The sequence below is a fragment of the Balaenoptera acutorostrata genome, chromosome 3 (genome assembly GCF_949987535.1).
Source record: "Balaenoptera acutorostrata chromosome 3, mBalAcu1.1, whole genome shotgun sequence".
Lineage (NCBI taxonomy): Eukaryota > Metazoa > Chordata > Mammalia > Artiodactyla > Balaenopteridae > Balaenoptera > Balaenoptera acutorostrata.
Genome location: NC_080066.1, coordinates 97257431 through 97280992, shown reverse-complemented (window position 1 = coordinate 97280992; position 23562 = coordinate 97257431). Strand labels below are relative to the sequence as shown.

The 23562-nt window shown below is 39.8% G+C and overlaps 1 protein-coding gene across 4 annotated transcripts in view; it reads right to left on the bottom strand.

Annotated features, from left to right (window-relative positions):
- The window catches only part of FSIP1 (fibrous sheath interacting protein 1), a 214419-nt gene that overhangs the window by 8749 nt on the left and 182108 nt on the right, over nt 1-23562 (bottom strand). For all 4 annotated transcript variants that reach the window (XM_057544286.1, XM_057544285.1, XM_057544288.1 and 1 more), the window contains one exon: nt 10662-11172. In XM_057544286.1, coding sequence (XP_057400269.1) covers nt 10662-11172 — 511 coding nt within the window. The remainder of the gene's footprint in view (nt 1-10661; nt 11173-23562) is intronic.

Here is a 23562-nt window from a genome sequence, read left to right as displayed (position 1 = left end):
TGCTCCACGTGGACAGGTCTCCAGGGGTGAGGCTTGAGGATTTTCACCTCTGCCAGTGACTGGGTGTGTAAGTTCATTGTGAGGGTGTAGCATTAGGGAGACCGTTTGGCTGCCTGCCCAGGTAACAACAATCCCCTACGTTTCATCAGCAATAAAGCCAACCTCCTGGATCTCCATTTGTCAGAATCTATCCATCTCTCAACTGGTTTGATAGGGGTGGGGAAGAGAAGGTACTATTTATCGATCTCCTGAAACCCCAACAGTAAGTGAGTACAACACTGACCTTACTGGAGCTTGTATCCAGAAAGTCAAATAACAGTAGTTGCCACTAAGCTTAAAGCACAAACATGAAAAATGAAGTATTTCAGGAGGAGGGGTCAAGGCGGCAGAATAAAAGGACGTGAGGCTCACCTTCCCCCACAAACACATCAAAAACACATCTCCATGTGAAACAATTCTCTCTGAAAACTGGCAGAAGGACTCCTATACAACCAAGGCTGTAAGAAAGATACACAGAGAATCAGGCAGGAAGAGAAGAAAAGCAATCGGGTTGGGACCTGTGCCCCTGGAAGGGGACTTGGAGGAAAAGGGAGATTACATGGGCGGACACCTGCACTGGGGAGTGAGCAGTTCGAGCCACAGATTGGGCACCCCAGGCTGGGGTCCTACACAGGGGAGACAAGCCCCCTTAGCTGTTGGAGGACCACTAGGACAAACAGAAGGGCTATGAGAAGCCTGGACTCTGCCCCTGAGGAGCGTAGGTACACTGACTACCCCCAGGCAGGGCGGAGAGACGTCTGCTCAGGGCAGCCAGGTTTCCTGCAACCGCAACCGTCTCGCCGTGTGCCCAGCCTGATGACCTCCAGCCCTGCTCACCCCATGCCACAGCATGGCACTGGATCTGAGGCACCCATGACCAAGAAAAGACTCGAAGGTGGGACACAGAGGCAACCCAGTCCCAAGGTGGAGCCCGGGTTGGGTGGCGGTGGCCACAGCTGGCGTTTACTCAAGTGGCTCCTCAGAAGCCACCCAGATCTCTGACAGCAGTTCTTCCACCACAGTTCACCTCCTGATACACATCAAGAGGGCACGCGACTCCTGCTAGCCTTGCAGAGTGGCTCCGCCACACGGCAGGGGTGGCAGAGGCTGGGGGCAGTGATCAGCTGTGAGGGGCAAAGGGGACTTGCACCTGAGGTTGCGTCTGAGCAAAGACGTGGGTGCCTCCACAAGCATCACATCTGACCACTGTCTGTGCATGGGCCCCACTTACTTCAGCACCCCCTCCTCTGCGACAAGGGTCCCGGTACAGGGAGAGGGAAAAACACACACTTAAAGGGAGCAGAGCCAGCTCGGGCCCAACCTCCAGGGCTTCTGCTCCAGCAACTTGAGATCAGACCTCACCCCTAACAGGGCAGTGACAGCCACTGAGCAGAGAGGGAGTCCTACTTCACACACAGCACCAGTTCTAGCCCCTATATCTACAACCCCACCCCCTACCAAGGGGATAGCTGCCAGAAAACCCTGAGGAAAAATATGACTTGGCTTGACCTCAATCCAGCTCTCCCACCCAAGGCAGTGATACACGCAGTCCACACAGGGATGCTCCCACATAATAACACCCCTTTAAGACCACAATCAGTAACTGTTTTACCTAAATTCACAGAAGCAGAGAAAGTCAAGCAAAATGAAAAGGCAGAGGAACTACTCTCAATTGAAAGATGAGAAAAACCCTGAAAAAATAAGTAATAAAATAGTAATAAACAATTTACCAGATAAAGAATTCAAAACATTGGTAATAATAAGGTTAACCGAATTAGGGAAAAGATTGATATAAACAGTGAACATTTTAACAAGGAACTAGAAAATACAAAAGAGACCCAATCAGAAATGAATGACTCAATAGCTGAAATAAAAAACACACTAGAAAGAATGAATAGCAGATTAAGTGATACAGAAGAATGAATAAGTGATATGGAAAATAAAATAATGGAAATCACCCAATCAGACCAGCAGAAATAAAAACTAATTTTAAAAAATAAAAGCAATTTAAGAGATCCCTGAGACAACATTAAGCATACCTACACTCACATTATAAAAGTCCCAAAAGGAGAACAGAGAGAGAAGGGGATAGAAAATGGATTTGAGGAAATTATGGCTAAAAACTTCACAAAACTGAAGAAGGAAACAGATATCCAAGTACAGGAAGCTCAGAGAGTCCCAAACAAGATGAACCCAAACAGACTCACACCAAGGCATATCATAAATAAAGTGACAAAAGTTAAAGAGAGAATTCTAAAAGCAGCAAGAGAAAAACAAAGAGCTATATAAAAGGGAATTCCCATAAAGCCATCAGCTGATTTCTCTGCAGAAGCGTTGCAGGCCAGAAGGGAGTGGCATGATATATTCAAAGTGCTGAAAGGGAAAAACCTGCAACCTAGGATACTCTACCCAACAAGATTACCACTTAGAATAGAAGAAGAGATAAAGAAGTTCTCAGACAAGCAAAAACTAAAAGAACTCAGCAATAGTAAACCTACCCAAAAAGAAATATTCAAGGGTCTCCTGTAATTGGAAAAGAATAAAGAATCCATAGGAAAGGGAAAATCCCACTAGGAAAGGCAAATATATAGCAAGGATTGAGGATCAACCACTTAAAAAGCCAGTATGTAGATTAAAAGACAAAATATTGTAAAAGCAACTATAACTACAACAAACAGATAAGGGATGCATGAAGATGTAAAATATGACATGGAAAACACAAAATGTGAGGGAGACAGTGAAAAATGTAGATCTTTTAGAATGTGTTTGAACTTAAATGACAGCCAGTTTCAAACAAGTAGATATAATTATAGGTCAACATATATGAACCCCATGGTAACCACAAATCAAAAACCTAAAATAGATACATAAACACTAAAAATAAAGAAACACAAGTATGCTACTAAAGAAAATCATCAAACCACAAGGGAAGACACAAGAAGAAGTAATAAACAGAGAAGAAAACAAGTAATAAAATGGGAATAAGTACATACCTACCAATAATTACCTTAAATGCCACTGGACTAAATGCTCCCATCAAAAGACATAGGGTGGCTGATTGGGAAAAAAAACAAAAAACAAGACCCTTCAATATGCTGCCTACAAAAGACCCACTTCAGGGCTGAAGATACACACAGTCTGAAAGTTAGGCAATAGAAAAAGGTATTTCATAAAACAGAAATGAAAAGAAAGCAGGGGTAGCAATACTCATATCAGACCAAACTTTAAAACAAAGCCTATAACAAAAGGGCATTATATAATGATATAATACAAGAAGAGAATGGTACACCTGTTAACATACAGGCACTCAATACAGGAGCACCTAAATATATAAAGCAAATTCTAATAGATATAAATGGGATAAATTGACAATAATACATTAATAGTAGAAGACTTTAACACTTCACTTACTATAATGGACGTATCATTCAGACATAAAATCAATGAGGCAACAGTGGTCTTATGATACAATAGACCAGTTGGATTTAATAGGTATCTACAGGACAGTACATCCAAAAACAGCAGAATACACATTCTTTTCAAATGCACATGGTAGGCCACATGCTAGACTACAAAACAAGTCTCAACACGTTTAAGATGATAGAAAGTATATCAAGCATTTTTTCTGACCACAACAGAAAAAATGAAACTAGATATCAATTACAAAAAGAAAAATGGGAAAAGAACAAACATATGAAGACTAAACACCATGCTACTAAAAAAACCAATGGGTCAATGAAGAAATCAAAGAGGAAATCAGAAAATACTTTAAGACAAATGAACATGGAAACACAACACTCCAAAATCTATAGGATGCAGCAAAAGAATTTCCAAGAGGGAAGTTCATAGAGATACAGGCCTTTATCAAGAAACAAGAAAAATCTCAAATAAACAACATAACCTACCACCTAAAAGAATTAGAAAAAAAAGAACAAACAAGGCCCAAAGTCAGCAGAAGGAAGGATATAATAAAGGATTTATAAATTGAAGGATTTATTTCAAAGAGGAAATAAATAAAATAGAGACCCCAAAAATAGAAAATATCAATGAAAACAGGAGTTGTTTTCTTTTGTAAAGGTAAACTAAATTTATAAAACTTTAGCCACACTCACCAAGGAGAAAAGAGGAGAGGACCCAAATAAAATAAGAAATAAAACAGAAGAAAAGCAACTGATACCACAAAGATACAAAAAATCAGAATAGAATACTATGACCAATTATATGCCAACAAATTGGACAACCTAGAAGAAATGGACAAATTTCTAGAAACACACAGCCTGCCAAGACTGATTCACAAAGAAACAGATAATTTGAACAAACCTGTCACTAGTAGTGAAATTGAATTTGTAATTAAAAAAAAACTTCCCAGCAAACAAAAGTCCAGGACCAGATAGCTTCATGGGTAAATTCTACCAAACATACAAAGAAGAATTAATACCCATCCTTCTCAAACTATTCCAAAAAAATTGAAGAGGATGAAACACTCCCAAATTCATTCTACAAGGCCACCATTACCCTGATACCAAAACCAGACAAAGATACTACAAAAAAAGAAACTTACAGGTCAATATCTTTGATAAATATAGATGCAAAAATCCTCAATGAAATATTATCAAACCAAATCCAACAATATACAAAAAGGATCATACAACATGATCAAGTAGGATTTATCCCAGGGATTCAAGGATGGTTCAATATCTGCAAATCAATCAATGAGAAACACCACACTAACAAAAGAAAAGATAAAATTACATGATTATCTCAATAGACACAGAAAAAGCATTTGACAAAATTCATCATTCATTCATGAAAAAACTCTCATCCAAGTGGCTCTAGAGGGAACATATCTCAACATAATAAAGGCCATTTATGACAAACCCATAGCTAACATCATACTCAACAGAGAAAAGTTAAAAGCCTTTCCTCTAAATTAAAGAACAAGATAAGGATGCCCACTCTTGACACTTCTATTTAACATAGTATCGTAAGTACTAGCCACAGCAATCAGACAATAAAAAGAAATAAAAGGCACAGAAATTGAAAGGGAAGAAGTAAAATTGTCACTATTTGCAGATGACATGATACTTTAATATAGAAAACCCTAAAGTCTCTACCCAAAAGCCATTAGAACTAATAAATGAATTCAGCAAGGTAGCATGATACAAGATTAATATACAGAAATCTGTTGCTTTTCCATACACTAATAATGAACTATCAGAAAAAAAAGTTTTCCCTTTTTAAACCAATCTCTTTTAAAATCACATCAAAAAGAATAAAATACCTAGGAATAAATTTAATGAAGGAGGTTGAAGACCTATACTCTGAAAACTATAAAACATTGATAAAGGAAATTGAAGATGATACAAAGAAATGGAAAAATATCCTGTGCTCTTGGATTAGAAGAATTAATATTGTTAAAATGTCCATATTACCCATAGCAATCTACAGATTTGATGCAATCCCTATCAAAATACCCATGACATTTCACACAACTGGAACAAATAATCCTAAAATTCAGATGGAACCACAAAAGACCCCAAATTGCCAAAGAAATCTTGAGAAAAAAAGAACAAAGCAGGAGGTACCACCCTCAGACTTCAAACTATACTACAAAGCTACAGTAATCAAAACAGCATGGTACAAAAACAGGCACATAGATCAACAGAACAGAACAGGGAGCCCAGAAATAAAACCATGCACTTATGTTCAATTAACCTATGACCTAGGAGGCAAGAATATACAATGGAGAAAAGACAGTCTCTTCAAGAAGTGGTGCTGGGGAAACTGGGCAGTTACAAGTAAAAGAATGAGATCACAACATTTCCTCACAACATATACAAAAATAAACTCAAAATAGATTAAAGACCTAAATGTAAGACCTGAAACCATGAAACTCCTAGAAGACAACATAGGTATAACATTCTTTGACATAAATTGTAGCAAAAATTTTTTGGACCTTTCTCCTAAGGCAAAAGAAATAAAAGCAAAAATAAACAAATTGGACCTAATTAACTTAAAAGCTTTTGCACAACAAAGGAAACCATCAACAAAACAAAAAGACAACCTATAGAATGGAAGAAAATATTTGCAAATGATATGACTGACAAAAGGCTAATATCAAAATATACATAAACAGGTCATACAACTCAATATCAAAAAACAAACGATGAGCAGAAGATCTGAATAAACATTTTTCCAAAGAGGACATGCAGATGTCTTACAGGCACATGAAAAGATGTTCAACATCACTAATTATCAGAGAAATGCAAATCAAAACAAAATGGGATATCACCTTACACCTGTCAGAATGGCTATCATCAAAAAGCCTACAAATAACAAATGTTGGAGAGGATGTGGAGAAAAGGAAACGCTTGTACACTGTTGGTGCGAATGTAAATTGGTGCAGCCACTATGGAAAACAGTACAGAGGTTCCTCAAAAAACTAAAAATAGAACTGCCAAATGACCCAGCAATTCCCTCCTGGGTCTATACCCAGAGAAAATGAAAACACTAATTCGAAGATATATGTACCCCAATGTTCATAACAGCACTATTTACAAATAGCCAAAATATGGAAGCCACCCAAGTGTCCATCAACAGACAAATAGATAAGAAGTGTTATAAATATATATATGCAATGGAATATTACTCAGCCATAAAAAAGTATAAAATTCTGCCATTTGCAGCAATGTGGATGGACCTAGAGAATATTATGCTTAGTGAAATAAGTCAGACAAAGAAAGACAAATACTGTATGATATCACTTACACGTGGAATCTAAAAAATAATACAAATGAATGTATATAGCAAAACAGAAAGTGACTCACAGATATAGAAAACAAACTAGTGGTTAACAGAGGGGGAAGGGAAGAAGGGAGGGGTAAATTAGGGCTATGGGATTAAGAGATACAAACTACTCTGTATAAAATAGATAAGCAACAAGGATATATTGTATAGCACAAGGAATTGTAGCCATTATCTTGTAATAACTATTAATGGAGTATAATCTGTAAAAATACTGAATCACTGTGCTGTACACCTACAACCAATGTAATGTTGTACATCAACTGTATTTCAAAAAAAAATGAGGTACTTCACACTAGAAACTTTTAAAACATCTGTGAAGCAAATCCTTATTTTCAATACCACAATTGAAACTGGTCCTCAATGTCATTAGGCTTGGTCCCTTTTGAAGTTTTATCTGACTCTGCCTTTTAGAAGCAGAATTTTAATATTCGTAACAGACCTCAGTTCATCAAGGAAAAGAAAACTACATATCAATAATATTTGCTATTTAAAGAGAAAATGATAAATGGTTCTTCTATTTTCTTCCTCTCTGCTTACAGAAATCTCATCTGACTCATATTCACACATATCTGTTTCCTGAGAAAGAGAGGGAATATAATGTAACACCTGAACACACTGCAATTTCTCGTTACAATTACATCTTTAAAGGGCTTTTTGCCAAGAAAACTGATTTAGCATTCAGTTTTGGTGTTCATTTTTGCATAAAGTACATAATGTCCAATTTAATATTTTAGAATAAACTGATTAGCAAGTTATTTTAATAATTGTAAATGCTGAGGTTAGTAAAAGAAAAACTCCAGCTTCAGATAGGCTGACCTGCTCTCAAAATAATAATGTAGGACCTACTCCTTAAGGTTTATTATGTAATAAACAGAAAGTAAAATTGGTTCATATATTCACATCTATGCCATCTTAAGCCTCCATACTCACAGGGTCATTTTAATCAAACATTAGGATTATCTAGCGCCATCAGAGGCATGTTTTCTGAACTTATAGGTAAGCCACCATAGTTTCTTTCCATTAAGTCACATTAAGTTCTAGTTCATTCCATCTTTTCATGTTCTACTCAGTGACAAATATACATCAGTGTGACTGCCATTCACATGGAAGTAAAGTCATATCTTAGCAAAATGCTGTTCTAAACCCCCGCACACTGACTCCATGGGAATGAGACCTCATATACAGTAAATCATCACACCCAACTGTGTAAGTCTGATTACAGTAGACAAAGAGGAAATGCAGATACTTTGTTTCTACTAAAAACCTTCTGTCCAAAAAGAAAGAAAATCTTCTGTCCAAAAAGAAAAGAAAATACAAAAAGAAAGAAAGAAAAAGAAAGAGTAGAACAAAGTTCTCATGGAGTATTTATTAAATGAAGATCTTGGTGGGAAACGGCAGACCACACTCATTTAACTGAATTGCATGTTGTAAGTGAACTCTGCTGCTAGGTTAAAAACTGTACAGTTTGTGGAATTTCACCAAAAGAAAAAAAGAAAAAAGTTCCAAATCTTTATATCGAATGTGAGGCTTGCATAATTCTTAAGCAATACCACCTGCTTTCATTCATAAGGCAAAGAATAAATGTGAACCATACTTTCAGTGCATTATTCTAAAACTGGATAATTTAAATTCCTTTATTTATTAAACAGGCACTTGATTTAAGGCAGCACTTTGGACATCATAGAAGATGTAACAATGAATCAGAAGATAGGGCCCCTGTCCTCAAAAAGGTTACACAATTCTAAGGGAGAGAAAGTGTGGGTGTGTGTCCATAACGATGTCGAGAGAGTGTGAGAGAGTGTGTGTGTAAATGATGTGATCAATACTCTTGGACATTCAGAAGAGAAGTAAGACTTTTAAAAGAGAAGACGAGGGAAGGTTACATTCAGAGAGGATGGGGTTAGAATTCAACTGCTATTGAAGGGATACCTGAACAAGCCTGAGAAGAAAGGGGCCTGAGCAACATGGGAAAGCACTGGGAATCCTGAGTCCAGATCAGCTACAACCTGAGTAACATTTAGGGCACTAGATAGAGATTGATTTCAAAGGGAACTGCAAGTCAGAGTGTGGAGGCCTTGAACAGCAGGCCTGTTCAAGAATTCAGACTTCATTCAATAGGCAGAGGAGAGCCATAGAAGCTTTTTGAGCTGGGAAGTATGTTTATCAAAGTTGTACTTTGGGGGAACTAGTTTAGGTGGTTGACAATGGCAGGAGGAGAGGAGAGACGAGAGGCAGGGAGGCCTGATCAGGTTATCGCATTGGCCCAGTTGTGGTAGGAAGAGCAAGGGAGGGATGGACATGGGAGACACTGCAGGAGCAGAACAAACAAGATTTGAAGATTGGAATTGGGAAGCAAGAGAGAGGGAAGATTCAATGATGACTCAGATTTTAAGCCTGGGTGGTTGAGGTAACAGAAGTCAAGAGGACAATCTGAGTTGAGAGGGAAGAATGAGGAAATCAGTTTGAGGCCATATCTAGACGGCAGTTAGAAATACAGGGCTGAGGAGTTAGTTCAGAATTAATAGATTATAGATTTAATAGGTAATAGGTATAGATTTAATAGACAATACATTTTAGAGTAATCTACACGAGAGGAAAAGCTGAAGCTATTTAACTAGACTCAACAAATACAACACAGACTATGTTAGACTTCTGACATAAATAAATAATTGAATATTTGTTTATATCAAAAAACTGCCCAGACACAGATGTAGAGAATGGACATATGGACACCAAGGGGGGAAAACTGCGATGAGGTGGGGATGGTGATGTGCTGAATTGGGCGATTGGGATTGACATGTATACACTGATGTGTATAAAACTGATGCCTAATAAGAACCTGCAGTATAAAAAAACAAACAAAACAACTAATACTAAACTTTCATTGGGTTATTTGTATGGAAATATGTTAATATAAATGTTTCGGACATTACATGAAATTTCTAAAAATCTTATATTTGTATTTGTATGGAAATATGTATGGAAATATGTTAATATAAATGTTTCAGACAGTACATGAAATTTCTAAAAATCTTATATTTGTATTTGTATGGAAATATGTATGGAAATATGTTAATATAAATGTTTCAGACATTACATGAAATTTCTAAAAATCTTATATTTGTATTTGTATGGAAATATGTATGGAAATATGTTAATATAAATGTTTCAGACATTACATGAAATTTCTAAAAATCTTATATTTGTATTTGTATGGAAATATGTATGGAGATATGTTAATATAAATGTTTCAGACATTACATGAAAAAAAAAAAAAAAAAAAAAAAAAAAAACTGCCCATAGTACTTGTATCCTGTACCATTGTAAGATGCAACACTGGGTCAAAATTAAAAAAAAAAAAAAAAAAACCTGACAGTATACAAGTAGCTGGGATGGGAAGTTTACATACAGAAACTAACAAAACCACAATGATATATGGCATTTTACAAATTCATTCCTTGGAACAAATTTTCATCACTGAAATTTGGAAGTTAAAATACTAAGCAAATCTACTCAAATTATTTGTATCCATTCAAACTAATTTCTCTTTTCCTCTGAAATCAACATTGTTTTCTGGATAACCATCAAGAATATGTATTAGTTACCATTAAGAATAATGCATTTCATAAGAGTACTAATCTCAACCTTGATCTCATATGAACATTAATAAATACATTCATATGTTAGCATGCTCTTAATTGACCCCATTTGTGACTTTCAAACATACCTCCTTATCCTACTCTACTTTAAACTATACTACCTTTATATTGAAGTGTTTAGTAAGGATTATTTTCAGTGTATTCTCCAAGCCTCACCTGGTTTGGGTTTCTCTGGAGGGCTGAGTTTCAGATGTTGGTCTTCGGATGAAAGGCTCACATTGATGCCATACAGTGGATCATCCAAGAAAGAGGGCCTTTTCAGTCTCCCAATGCCAAGCGTCTTTGACATAAAATAGTCTTTTGTGTCACCAATAACCTTGTCCTCAGAAAACTGGAGGCATTTCATATTCTTTGCTTCAACGACAAGAGCTTGTGACATAAAATGCCCAGTCAAGGCTTTGGTGAGATAGTAGCCTCTAGATGTTTCAATTTCGGCATTCTCAGGCATATTTGCATCTTCCACTTCAGTGCTTTTGACCTTTGTTTTTGACCCATCTAGTGACCCAGAGAGAATAGATCTGGAAAGCTGGGGCAACTCGGGTGTTATATCCTCAATGTCTTTCTTTTCTCTTTCTGAAGACAGTCTAATCATGGATTTTTGTTTAAGTGTGCATTCATCCAGAAGACACCTTAACTGTTCCTCAGAGAGAAGTGATGTTGAATCTAACTGGTGAAATAAACCAAAAGTTTTCATAGTCAATTGATTAAGTAAACACATTTAACTTTGGTGAGCTTCCAGTAGTACAGTATAAATGCAAGTAACAGGAAATCTTTTACTCAAAACACCCAAATAACAAAACCATTCATTTTAAAGTATCCAAAATTGCAGGGGAAATGTACAACATGCCTAGAGAATAAGTTTAGAATCAATCACACATACTAAAATCCAGGGAAAAGCCCCACAACACTGATGGAAATGAACTGCAGCACCAAATTAACCACCAACACTCTCTCTACACATAAAAGTACCTTGAGCTGAAATGAAGATATTAGAAAAGCACCTTCAATTTTATCAGTCTTGGGGCATCAAACAGGGTAGTAAGTAACCAGCTCTTTGATAAATAGCCAGGAATCCTGCCATAATCTCCAGTAGGTGTTTCTCTGTTCCCACTGCTCCTCAGTGTAAACCCTATCACCACCCAATTCCTATATCAGGCAAACAGGGCAGATTCACCTGCCCCTGGGGATTCACCACTCCGATGTCTGTCTACAACTTTCAGTGGACAATACTACCGAAGACAGAAAAGGAAGAGTGAAGGGGTGGTGCATCCTGAGATGTGTAGTTGCTTCAATGTTACAGGTCTAGACAGAGGCCAGGGACATTCCAATAGCAGTGCATTCTGGGAGGAGGATTTGATCATACACATTTAATCTCTGCTTGTAGATGTTATCAGGGCTGATTGTTTCAACCAAGATCTTAAGGATTTAAAAACATTTCTTCTCTTCCAGTGATGCTCTCAGGAAATAAATCAAACAAAAGTATAGAGCTATGTTCTATAAGAATTCAGCTGAACAGCATGCCACCTGAATTGCAACAATGTCAAAAAGAATTTGATTGAAATATATTGAAAGACACTGAAAAAAATTTCTCCTTCTTTAAAGAATCAGCACTGTCCCTGATTTACATGGTGGATTATCTAGGACAACACTAATCCCCCTTTACAGGGGAATGAATTATCTGGAAACAAGAAATTCCCATAAGAAAACCTAATCATGAATTGTAATCGCCTTAATTTCTACTTCAGTAAATTAAAACAATGCTGTTGGCCTACTTTGTAGTACACAGTAAGAATTAACCAAATATTCTGCATTTTTAAAGTATTGGGGGGGAGCTGTTATTAGAACTAGTATAGTTAATTCCCCATTACTGTGCAATGCTTCTAATGCAGCTAACAAAAAGTAGTACATTAAACAAATTTTGTATCATGGTTTTAAAAAATATTATGTGTTTTAAAATTATATTTAACTTCCATATACTAAAAACCAGTTTTCATAGTGGCGAGTACCATTATGAGTTTGAGAGTAACAAGAAATTGCCTGGGAATATATTCTTAATAATCATCTGGGATTCAAAATTCAGGTAAATCACCCTAAGGTTAATATGCACGTCAAAAAAAATAGGAGTTGAATTACATATTAGCAAATCCTACTTTTAATCACTAGACATTTCATGCATCCAGACGCATAGAAGCATTCCCTTCACCCTACTATGTAAATGTTGTTAACTAGAAAATGAAGGCAGTCATTATATGGTACCAGATAACTAAAATATACTTTCAAAATCTGCGTATATAAAATTCCTTATAACGAGTAAACAATTCCCTAGGATTTAGAAAGCGTCCACTGAGTGTCATCCTCAGCAAACATCCAAACCAAAAGCTTAACATAAGAAATTTCCAGACCCTAGAAAAAAATCAGTCCATACTAGAGCAAGAGGGTGAAGGATTATGGAAGGAGGTCTCTGGGAGGGGTGGGGAATAAAAGAGGGGGAGGTGGAAGATGGGTAGATTATCTGATATGTTTGCTCATGTCCCCAAATAATATTGATAGGATAGATGCTTGGAAGTTCTGAAGACGTATTTAGCTAGATACACAGAAATTTAAGTAAAAGGAAAAATAAAGCAATTATGAACTCTGGGGAAAACAGAAAGCTAGTTTTTCAGATAGATAACAGAAAATTAAGCAAAAGAAAATAAGATAATTATTAACTCTACGACAAACAAAAAAGTTGTACAAGAAAGGATACTATAGTATACTACTTGCTTTGGCGGTAAATAATGCTTTCGCAGTCATCATAATATAAATAGTGATGACTGGGATAACCAAAAATTGTGATTTAACTATTTTGGAGAAGTGGTAGGAGAGAGAAGGAATGTTTGGGTAATAATGTGAAATCCTTGGCTACAATTATAGGAAGTCAATATATAATTGATATAACAATACATTACCATCATATTATTGATATGAAATGTTAGGTCATTGTTAATTGATATAAAACTGATCAATTAGGAAGGCAAGTTATTAAGAAATAATATAGAGTTAAAGCAGGGGAAACCTTCTAAAGGAATTAAAAGGGGTTGACTCTGGAGAGCAAAACTAAGAAATGGGGAAGAATGGGCAAGGAGCTACCATTTTTGTTTAAAACATTTTAACACAACTATTTCTTTATTTTATTACTATAAGAAAAATTAAAATTAACTTAAAATAAAATATAAAAGTGATTTAAATGCATTCAAAATTTTTAAATAAAATTAATTTAAAAATAAATATCTGGGGCTTCCCTGGCAGCACAGTGGTTAAGAATCCACCTGCCAATGCAGGGGACACGGGTTTGAGCCCTGGTCCAGGAAGATCCCACATGCTGCAGAGCAACTAAGCCCGTGCGCCACAACTACTGAGCCTGCGCTCTAGAGCCCGCGAGGCACAACTACTGAGCCCACGTGCTACAACTATTGAAGCCCATGCACCTAAAGCCCGTGCTCCACAACAAGAGAAGCCACCACAATGAGAAACCCGCACACCCCAATGAAGAGCAGCCCCCCACTCACCTCAACTAGAGAAAGCCCACGCGCAGCAGTGAAGACCCAATGCAGCCAAAAATAAATAAATAAATTAATTAATTTAAAAAATTATTTTTAAAAAATAAATAAATAAATAAAAATAAAACTCTGGAATATTAAAATGAAATTCCCAACTGGCTATATCTTTGGGCATCAGAAGCAGATCCAGGTTTCATGGAGCCTGAAGTTTATGTAATATTGGAGCAGGGGAGGGTACTTCTTTAAGAAAAAGAATACAAAATTATAAATAGAAAATAGGTATAAAAGTGAGTTTTTCTTCTTTGGAATGTGAAAAAGATCACAACAAATTAATGGGGGAAAAATCAAGTCCATCTCTTATACTATCTCTTTAGGTCATTTATATCAGAAATGCTTATGTTTCCTGACTGCAACCTAGCTTCCTCTCCCCACTCAAGGTTCATACAAGAGAGGGCCCCTGAACCTTAAGCTTCAGTGGTTTCATAGTAAATCTTCTGGGTGCTCCAAGATAAAGCATAACACATTTGAGTCTGTATGTACACAGAAATAAGCTCAACTACAATAACCCTGATCCTCTGGGGGAAGCAGCCCAATGGGAAAGAAAACACAGAAGACTAGAACTTGGGCTTCAGTTCAAGCTTTGCCACCTTGTGCGTATCACCTAAGGGACCCATTTCCTGCAGCTGTGAAATAAGGAATTGAAGAAGATGATCTCTACATTAACTTGTAGCTCTAAAATTGCTTTTTATGAATAACTACTCTAAAATTAAAAACACATATTAGAATAAGCTGTTCTATTGCACCTCAGAATGTCACCTGGGTAGAATTTATGAAAACAATAACCAAAAGAGAACTTTTATTTCTTTAATTTCTTCACAATACCATCTTGAACTCAAAAAATAACTAAAAATTCTCTGGTCTCAAAACATTGTAAGTACAAGTGAACCAAGTATATTAAGCTCTCAAATTAAATTAATTTCATTACAGTGTTTCTGGGTGGTAAGACATCAGAACCTTCAACACAAGCCATCTTTCTCATCTTTTGATTCCCTGCAGAGCCTTGCCCACAGTACATGCTCAGTAAATCAGTGTTGTGAAAGGTTGCTGAGTGTTTTGAAATGGCTAAGTACTACATTAATATAAGTTATTTACAAATGCGGAACTGGACTAAATGGGGCTTATCACAAACATCCCTAATGACCCTTGATAGGTCAGGGGCCATAACCCATACCCTTCATCCAGATTGCTTTGAAACTCTGAGCTAATAAGCTCCCTATCTGAACGACTCACTGTGCAAGCACAGTCAAGTAACCATCTGTTCAAGTCTTTACCTCAAAGTATTCGTCTTTCATGCCAGCTCTCATTTTCCAGTATTTCATAAACAAGTTATTATTCATGCTATTCCTGTCCTTCATGAAATTCATCATAGTGCATCTCAGTCTTCATTTTTCCAGACCAGAGCCCAATCTATTTTCTCTCCTTCTATGAAAGCCCCTCTTTTCCCATCCTCATTTAAGTAGTCTTTTTATGGATCTTCTTTCTTGTTTTAGCCAAAACACACACACTCTGTAGTCACAGAGTAAATGTATTGGATTTTCTCATCAGGAAAAAACTATAGAACACTTGTGGTGTTAGTTCTCCTGCATCTTGCTGGTCTTGTTGGCACCCCAGGTGATGTCGTACAGAATAATAATAACTAGCATTTACTAAGCACCTACTTTGGGCCAGATACTGCCCTATGCATCTTACATGTATCAATTCCTTTAATCTCCATAACAAACCTATGCAGTAGATACTATTGTTATTCCCATTTTATAGATGAAGAGCTGAGGCAATGAGAAATTAAGTAATCTGTCCTTGGTCATACAACTACTAGGTGGTGGGACTTGAATCCAGATTATCTGGGTCCAGAGTTTATATGCCTTACATAGCCTCTCATTGTAAATGAGTTCTCCCTCTACCATTCTCTAAGTATCCTTTTCCCAACTGACATTCGTTTTTCTGTCCATTCCCTCAGATATTAAAAACTCTTCCTGTAGATTATTTCACTTAACTTTGGATTTTATTACCCCGACTACCTTAGCATCTTACACAGATTTACACAGTGTCCTCTACTTCAACTCACTTCAGGAAAAAAAAAAAAAAAGACAACCCCACCTCCATTCACAGGGTGCCCACTGTTTATACTTCTCCACCCATATAAATACCAGTTTGGTATAGGAGCTAAATCTGATGGGGAATGCAACTTGTAATTGCTGGAGAGGGATCACAGGCTATGGATTACCTCACCCTCATCCCTGCCTCCCCTCCTATGCTATGTAGGTGGAGTTTCCCCAGCCATAAAAATCTCCACTCATTTGGCACTGGATTTGTTGACAAGGCAATCAAGATTTTATGTCTCTGGTGCAGATAACCAGAAAGTCAAGTATTATAAACTAGCAGAGGCAATTTTGTCCTTTGATGTAAGCTTATGTCTGATGTTGGGGGTTTTTTTCCCCACAAACACTAAGTTCCTAAAGACCCACCCTATAAAGCCAATACATTTATCACAAGTGAAAAAATGGTGGAAAGCCGGAAGTCGTAAATGATTAACAGCAAGAGTGTGGATATAAATTGCTTTCAATGACATGAAGTTCTACTTTAAAATAAACAACTAGAAAACATCCCACCCTTTGCTTAATTACGAATATATAAGTTTACAACTCTCTGTTGCAACCACTGCTGGCAACACATAAGCAGTAGTTTAGTCAAGGTTTTTTAGCCATTAGGGACAGAAATCCTTATCTAAAAAAAAAAAACCCCAAAACAGGGTAGGCTATGATGAACTCCTTAAAAAACAGGGTAGGCTATGATGAACTCCTTTAGCTTTCGCTTGTCTAGAAATCTCTTCATCTCGGGCAGTAGAGGTGAGTGTTGATGTAGGATCTAAGAAGTCACCTCATGGATACCAATAAGCAGGAAATGAAGTATCAACAGGCCTGTTGGGGTCTGGAGCTGAGAAGCCCCCAGGAACCAAAGTCATGTGCTTCATCGTTCTCTTACTGAGTCCCTGTGGTCTCTTAACTCACTGCTTGTCTGATGCATGCTCCTCTCTGCAAACCAGCTTTCTCTGCTTAGTAAAGGTTTCTGCTCTCTCACAACCTCAGCTTGCCCAGGTAGCATGAGTTAACTCTGGTCTGCACTCAGCATGACATTAAGAGTCTGGCACCCACCAGTGACTGACAGTGGTCTCTATGTCTATTAGCTCAAATTTTCAAGCAAGATAACCAGGTTGGTCACTGACCAAATGACGGACTGAAATGTCAGTTTCAAGTGTTTACCACTAGTCCAATCACCTGTGGTGAGGGTCACATAGTATGAACTTGGCCACTCGAGTCCATGCTTTTGGGTAAGGGGGATTTCCCAAAGAAGAAGGCATGAGCAGAGCAGGGACCCCAAAATAAATCTACCACATTGCTAAACTAGAATTGCTATTAAGTAAATAACCAATAGAAGGGACCTGACACTTAATGAAGTTTTATAGACAACTAAAGGATTAAGAATCAAGGAGTTGCCAAACTTCACCAGTCTCTTTCAGTCTGAGCACTCATTGAATAGCTAATTGAGATATAAAAGTAGAATTACTTGTCAGAAAATATTCACTTGTAGATAGAATGGTAAGACTTCCAGGTGGACTACAGAACAGCACTTTCAAGTCAATATGCTCCTAATCAGCTCATATAGGCTCAACAGAGTCACATCTTGTGGTTCTTAAGAGTAAACAAGTCTGAAAATGATGGGAGTAAGTGATTAGTGTTCCTCTGAATGTCTGCGTCAACAAGTATACACTGCCAAGGACTCATAGAAGGAATAGGCTTATTCATCTTTCCCCCTCCTTAGCTCCTTCCCTCCCTATCCTATTCTTCCCACTTCCTCTCTTACACTGAGGCTACCCCAGTCACACAGAGGCAAGTCTGGCAGGTACAATGCTCTTCAGAGGCCACAAAGGTCCTGGCGGCCAGGCAAGATCTGGCATATTTTTACCCAGAATAGTCAGAGGTTGTTCAGCCAGAGGAGGCTCTGAACTCTAGTCAAAAGGTCACTGCCAGAGAAACTATGTAAAACATTAGGAATAAGGGCTGAGGCAAGGTTGTAAACAGGAAAATGAGTCAGCCCCCAGCTCAGAAGCTGGAGGATCTGTGGATAGAATAACATAGTGTGAAATAGGTCAAGATGAGCGGCTCTGAAGTGAGTTCATAAATGTCGTGATGGTATTGGAAGTCTGCTTTTATGCGGGGCCTGCCATGTCAAAGTAACCATGTAGCATAGGACACCCCCCTTGCCCAGGCCACCTATCTGCCCCGAATGACTAGGAGCGGCAGGGCTTGGAAGGGTTTGCCTGATGTGTTTGCTCCATGAAAGGCTGCTGTGCCCGTGAGCATTCGGTGATGGTTCTTCCCAGCCTAGGTGCCAGAGCTGGTCTCCATGACATCAGGCTTTCTGTTTCTAAGAGGACGAGAAGGGTGGGATGCCAGCAGGATCCCAGTGTATAAAGGAAGGGTGGGCATGGGTGGGAGGAGCTAGAAGCAGGGTATGGGATCCTCCATTCCTCCAATTTGAAAAGGGGCCAGGAACTCAGCTTTAGTTGATGACATAGTCAGAAGGGTGCAGATGAGCCTGGAGGAGAGCTAGATCGACTTCACAACTTCGGTTTCTAAAAGAATGATGGGGGAAAGGGGCTCTCATTTTTCCATTCTGGGAGAAAATTATCATTTGAGCATTGCCAGCAGCTGCTGTTTTTTAGCAGGAGAGACAGCAGATCAACTTCAATCAGATTCCCCTTGTTCTGAGCGAGTCACTGGAATGGCCCTTCTGTAACACATCTGTACTTCCTTGCCAGAAACAAGGCTTGGGTTCCAGCTCTGCAGCTGGAAGGAGCCTGGCACCCCTGTCCCACATTCTTCCAGCAAAACAGAGCTTAACCAGGAGGTTGTCGGAAATGAGGTGAGCAAGTTTTTACACAGAGCATTTCTTCTGGTCACAGGGGGCCGGAGCACCCACCCACCCACCCAGCCCCCACTCCCTGGGGAAATATATCCTATATGTTACTTTTAGAACAACTAAGTCTCACTGCTATGCAAGATGGCTAGTTTATCGGACAGTAACAGTTATGAAAATCATTTGCACGGTCTTCTCTACTCTCAGTTTGAAGTTTATTTTTACTATGTAGAGATAAGTTGGGTCAGAGGAGGTCGTGATGGGGTCAGAAGTCAAGAGAGCCACTAGCTACTTAAATGCTTAAACGTGCGCCAGAGTCCAGATCAAGCTTCACCCTTTTGTGGGAGGTCAGCTGGGAGATGAGTCAAGTTAGAGCGATTTGGTATCATCAGAAGAGATAACCAACAAGGACCTACTGTATAGCACAGGGAACTGTGCTCAATACTCTGTAATAACCTAAATGGGAAAGAATTTGAAAAAGAATAGATGCATGTATATGTATAACTGAGTCACTTTGCTGTACACCTGAAATGAACACAACATTGTTAATCAACTCTACTCCAATATTAAAAACAAAACAAAACTAAAGAACCCCTGCATGCCCACAGGGCTGCAGAACTTTAAATACTTCTCTTGACATCATGTAAACTTCCCATTAAGAAGAAAGTGACCTCAGAACTCTGTCTCCGGGATCTTCAGCATGCGCTTTCTGGGCTAGCCTAGAAGCAGTGGTGCCGTGGTCACTACAGGACCATTCCCAAGAAGGGCTCATTTAAGGTCAGGTCAGGTGAGGCTATCCAACAGGTGTTAAAGAGGATAACTGATCACAACTCACACCCAGTCCAGGAGGACATGGAGGAGGCCATCTACTGGTGCTGAAACAAAGTGGAGATACGGCATGGCCTAAAAGGTAGTGCCTGACCTCACACGGCCTGTCAACGGATCGAACAAAGCCTCCAGGCTCTGACCAAGAGGACTTGTGCTTTCCAGAGACATGGGCCCTCGATTTGTGATCAGTTCCACATTCATCAGCTGCTCTGAGGACAACTCTTCTGCCTTTTGCTGTGAAGTGTCTCACTATGGTAGCATTATCTAGATGGCCCCAATCAGAGAGAACCCTCAGTTGGACCCCACCTGTCGCCGAGCAGGACCCGAAGGGACCTTCCCAGAATAGGACTCCCCCATGCCCATGTCCTCCGCCTGCCTTCTGTCTGTAGAAAAACTCTACCAAAGCATAAGTTTAATCAGAGACATGAAAAAAGGCAGAAGCGAAGGAAAACAGTCAAACAGAACCAAATAATAATAGTTTAGCCATTAAACAAAGTCAAGGACCTTTAGTTCCTCCTCAAGGGCTTTAGATAATACTCTGAGCTGTTTTGCAGGTACTGACGCTCCCACCAGATGGAGGAAGTGAACTGTATGCTGCCACCAGCGCATGGATCCCAGACTGATTGGAACCACAAGGTTGATGAAGTTGACTTCCTATTACCTCACCTCCAACCAATCAGAAGAAGGTCCACGAGCTGATCACACACCCCACAACCCCCCTCCCTCACCCTCTCTTTAAAAAACCTTTCCCCGAAAGCCTTCGGGGAGTTCGGGTCTTTCAAGCACTAGCTGCCTGGACTCTTTGCCTGGTGCCCTGCACTAAACACTGCACTGTCCTTTGCCACAGCCTGGTGTCAGTAGACTGGCTTTACTATGCACGGGCGAGCAGACCCAAGTTTGGTTCGGTAACACACCCACATAAGTGAGACCCCTCAGAGAGATGTCCAACCCTGGGAACTGGAAAAGGAAACTGAGCATTTCCTTGAATGGACAAGAAGTTTCCTAGCAGCACAGACAAGCCCAGGAGCCATGCTGCACTGGCACTCAAATGCTCCAACATGACCATATCCGGTTTATCCATCACCCAGAGCTGCGCACCTGCCTGCAGCTGGGCTGAGTGGATCTAACAAGGCTTGTGCTGCCCCCAAAGCTGGGGATCCAGGTATCGCTATTGATGCCACTGCCACGCCCCTCCTGTCACCCTCAGGCACGTCATGCCCCTCTTGCCTCTCATCCAGGACTTCCCTATTACTGCTGAGTTGTGACTTGCTAATGAGGTGTGAGATGCTCAGCTGGCCACTTCTAGGCTTGTGCAAATCAGTCAGCCCTTGGAGTAGACCAAGAGGGGAGAGGAACCAGTGAGTAAAATCCTTCCCCTTCCTCCTCCTGGAAGGACTGCCCTGAAATGTAGTCCCCCATATGGATTCTCTCTGAAGGTGTCCCACAAGATGAAACAATCAGCGTTGTCACTCCCCCCTCCCCATTTCTGCTTTTCTGGTGTTGCTTTAGCCAATTAAGTGGCAGCCTGTGAGTTTCAGGCTCTGCTCTTCCAGACTGAGACAGTCACAGTAAGCAACAGCCTCCAAGTGCGGGCAGGGCTCTGGAAGTGGCAGCTTGAGCTGCACAGGATGAGCCTGGGAGCACTGGGCCAGCAGCTCCACCCCAGCCTCTATAAACTGGTCAAAGGCTCCCAGGGTGGAGCTGGCTGCGTGCAGACACTGCAGAGCTATGCCAGCACTGTCGAGATCCTATGAGGCAAAGTAATGCTTTAGGATCCTTGGGGCTCATGGCTTTATAGCTTGGTTCCTACTGCCAGTGCTAGACAGGAGCAGCAGAGCACTGCCCAAGGGATTGGCTCAAAGGAGAAAAGCCCTTGGAGTCCTGGGAGGACATTTGCCCAGGGCAGCCAGAGGGAGGTAGCAGAGCTGGAGGGATTATATGAATTGGAGCTAAGGGGAGACAGCCCAGGTCATAGTTTAGGTTTGAGTGTCAAGATAAACAGAAAAAAAAAAAAAAAATGACAAACACGGGGTGTAAAAGTGGCCATGGAATGGTGTTCCATACCAAGTCACATCCACGGCAAAGACAGAGGAGGTCTGCCTTCATTCTGGGCAGGCAGAGTTCAAGACCAGGCCGGAGCTCTAAAGAAAGTTAAGCAGGAGCAGACCCTACCATGTCAGCAGCCACTGATGGATCAAAATGAAGGGCTGGGTAAGCCATGCAAATATGTGACATTCCTCTACATCTTACATGCATCTCCAGCATCCTTTCTCCATGTTGTTTTCCCACAGCCATTGATATTTCATTTGGTAAAGTGCCCCAAGTATTCCCTAGGCTGCATGTTATCTTTTTGAAAAAAAAACGAAAACCCAAAAAACAGAAACCCCCAGGTGGAGAGGAAATACCCTTAACAACAGCATACAGTAGGAGATGGAGGCTGCCGTTTCTGAGTTTAAACCCCAGCTCTCTCACTCCTAGCTGTTCCATTCCATATTGGGCAGAGTACTTGATCTCTCAAAACCTCAAATGTCTAAACTGTAAAAGTGAAACAACAACTTGCTGACTCCTAACAACTGGTTGTGAGGAGTACTAACAACTAACAATATGCAATGAGCATGAGATACACGCGTGAGTCTGCTAGCACTGCACCTGATGCAGAGTAGGTAGGATTTCAATCAATGCCGAAACACCAGGAGGAACACTAAGCTTGACTGAGAAACACTAGTGGCTAGATGACCCAGCTACGAAGTTATCGACTTAAGTCTGTATGTTCCAAGTTCCAGTGGCCCCTACCACTGAGGGTGTCTCTGGGGTACCAGGAATAGAGCTTTGCACATCATGTCACAACTAACAATCTGCAATGAGTGAACTGTACTGTATACTCTAATGGATTCATATGGGGCTACAGCAACCATCAGATGCCAGGAGAGGACACACACGAGGGAAAGGTTGGAACATGAATCTTCGTCTTCCCTGCAGGAAGCTTACGCTTCAGGGCAGATGCTATTAAGTCTTCAGTACCAGAAAATACCGTAGTAACCAAAAAGGACCAGAAAGGGGCTGGTTTCAAAACACTTTTATCATTGCTCAAAATAATCAATGTCAGGACTCAAGATGAATTTTGTGAAGCAGAGGAATGTAGGTGAAATGCATTTATTTCATGCACAGGACACTTTTCCCTTTCACCAATGTCCCCGCCTTGCTCTGCTCCCTTCCCTAAGGCATCTGAAGACCCCATGCTGCCTCCTCAGCCCTCTCTGCCTGAGCACACATTCCTCAAAAAGTATACTCAATCCCAAGCCATTTTAAATGTCCCACTTCCCTCAAATCAAAACTTACCTGTCCTGAGATGTGTTTCCTCATTACTCTCCCTCAGACAAAGAGATCTAGGTCCGTCTATAATCCTCCCAAGGAACAAGCTCGAATTTTACAGGAGCTTCTTCAAATCAGAATGACTTAGTCCAAAGATGTGATTCTAAGGATGGGAATCTGGGCCCCACAGCTGGATGGTAGAAGATATTTGAGAGATACCATTTTTAGCAGCCTCAAAGAAGCCATAGAGTGAGACCTAGTCGAGCTCTACAAATGATTGGTCCTGTCAAATCTCATCAGATCTGATTTTCCTCTTGGGTGTAAATCTCGCGCCAGAGAGTTAACTCCACGTTTAACTTGTTAATCAAGGAGAGCTTTTTCCGGTTACAAACAGACGACCT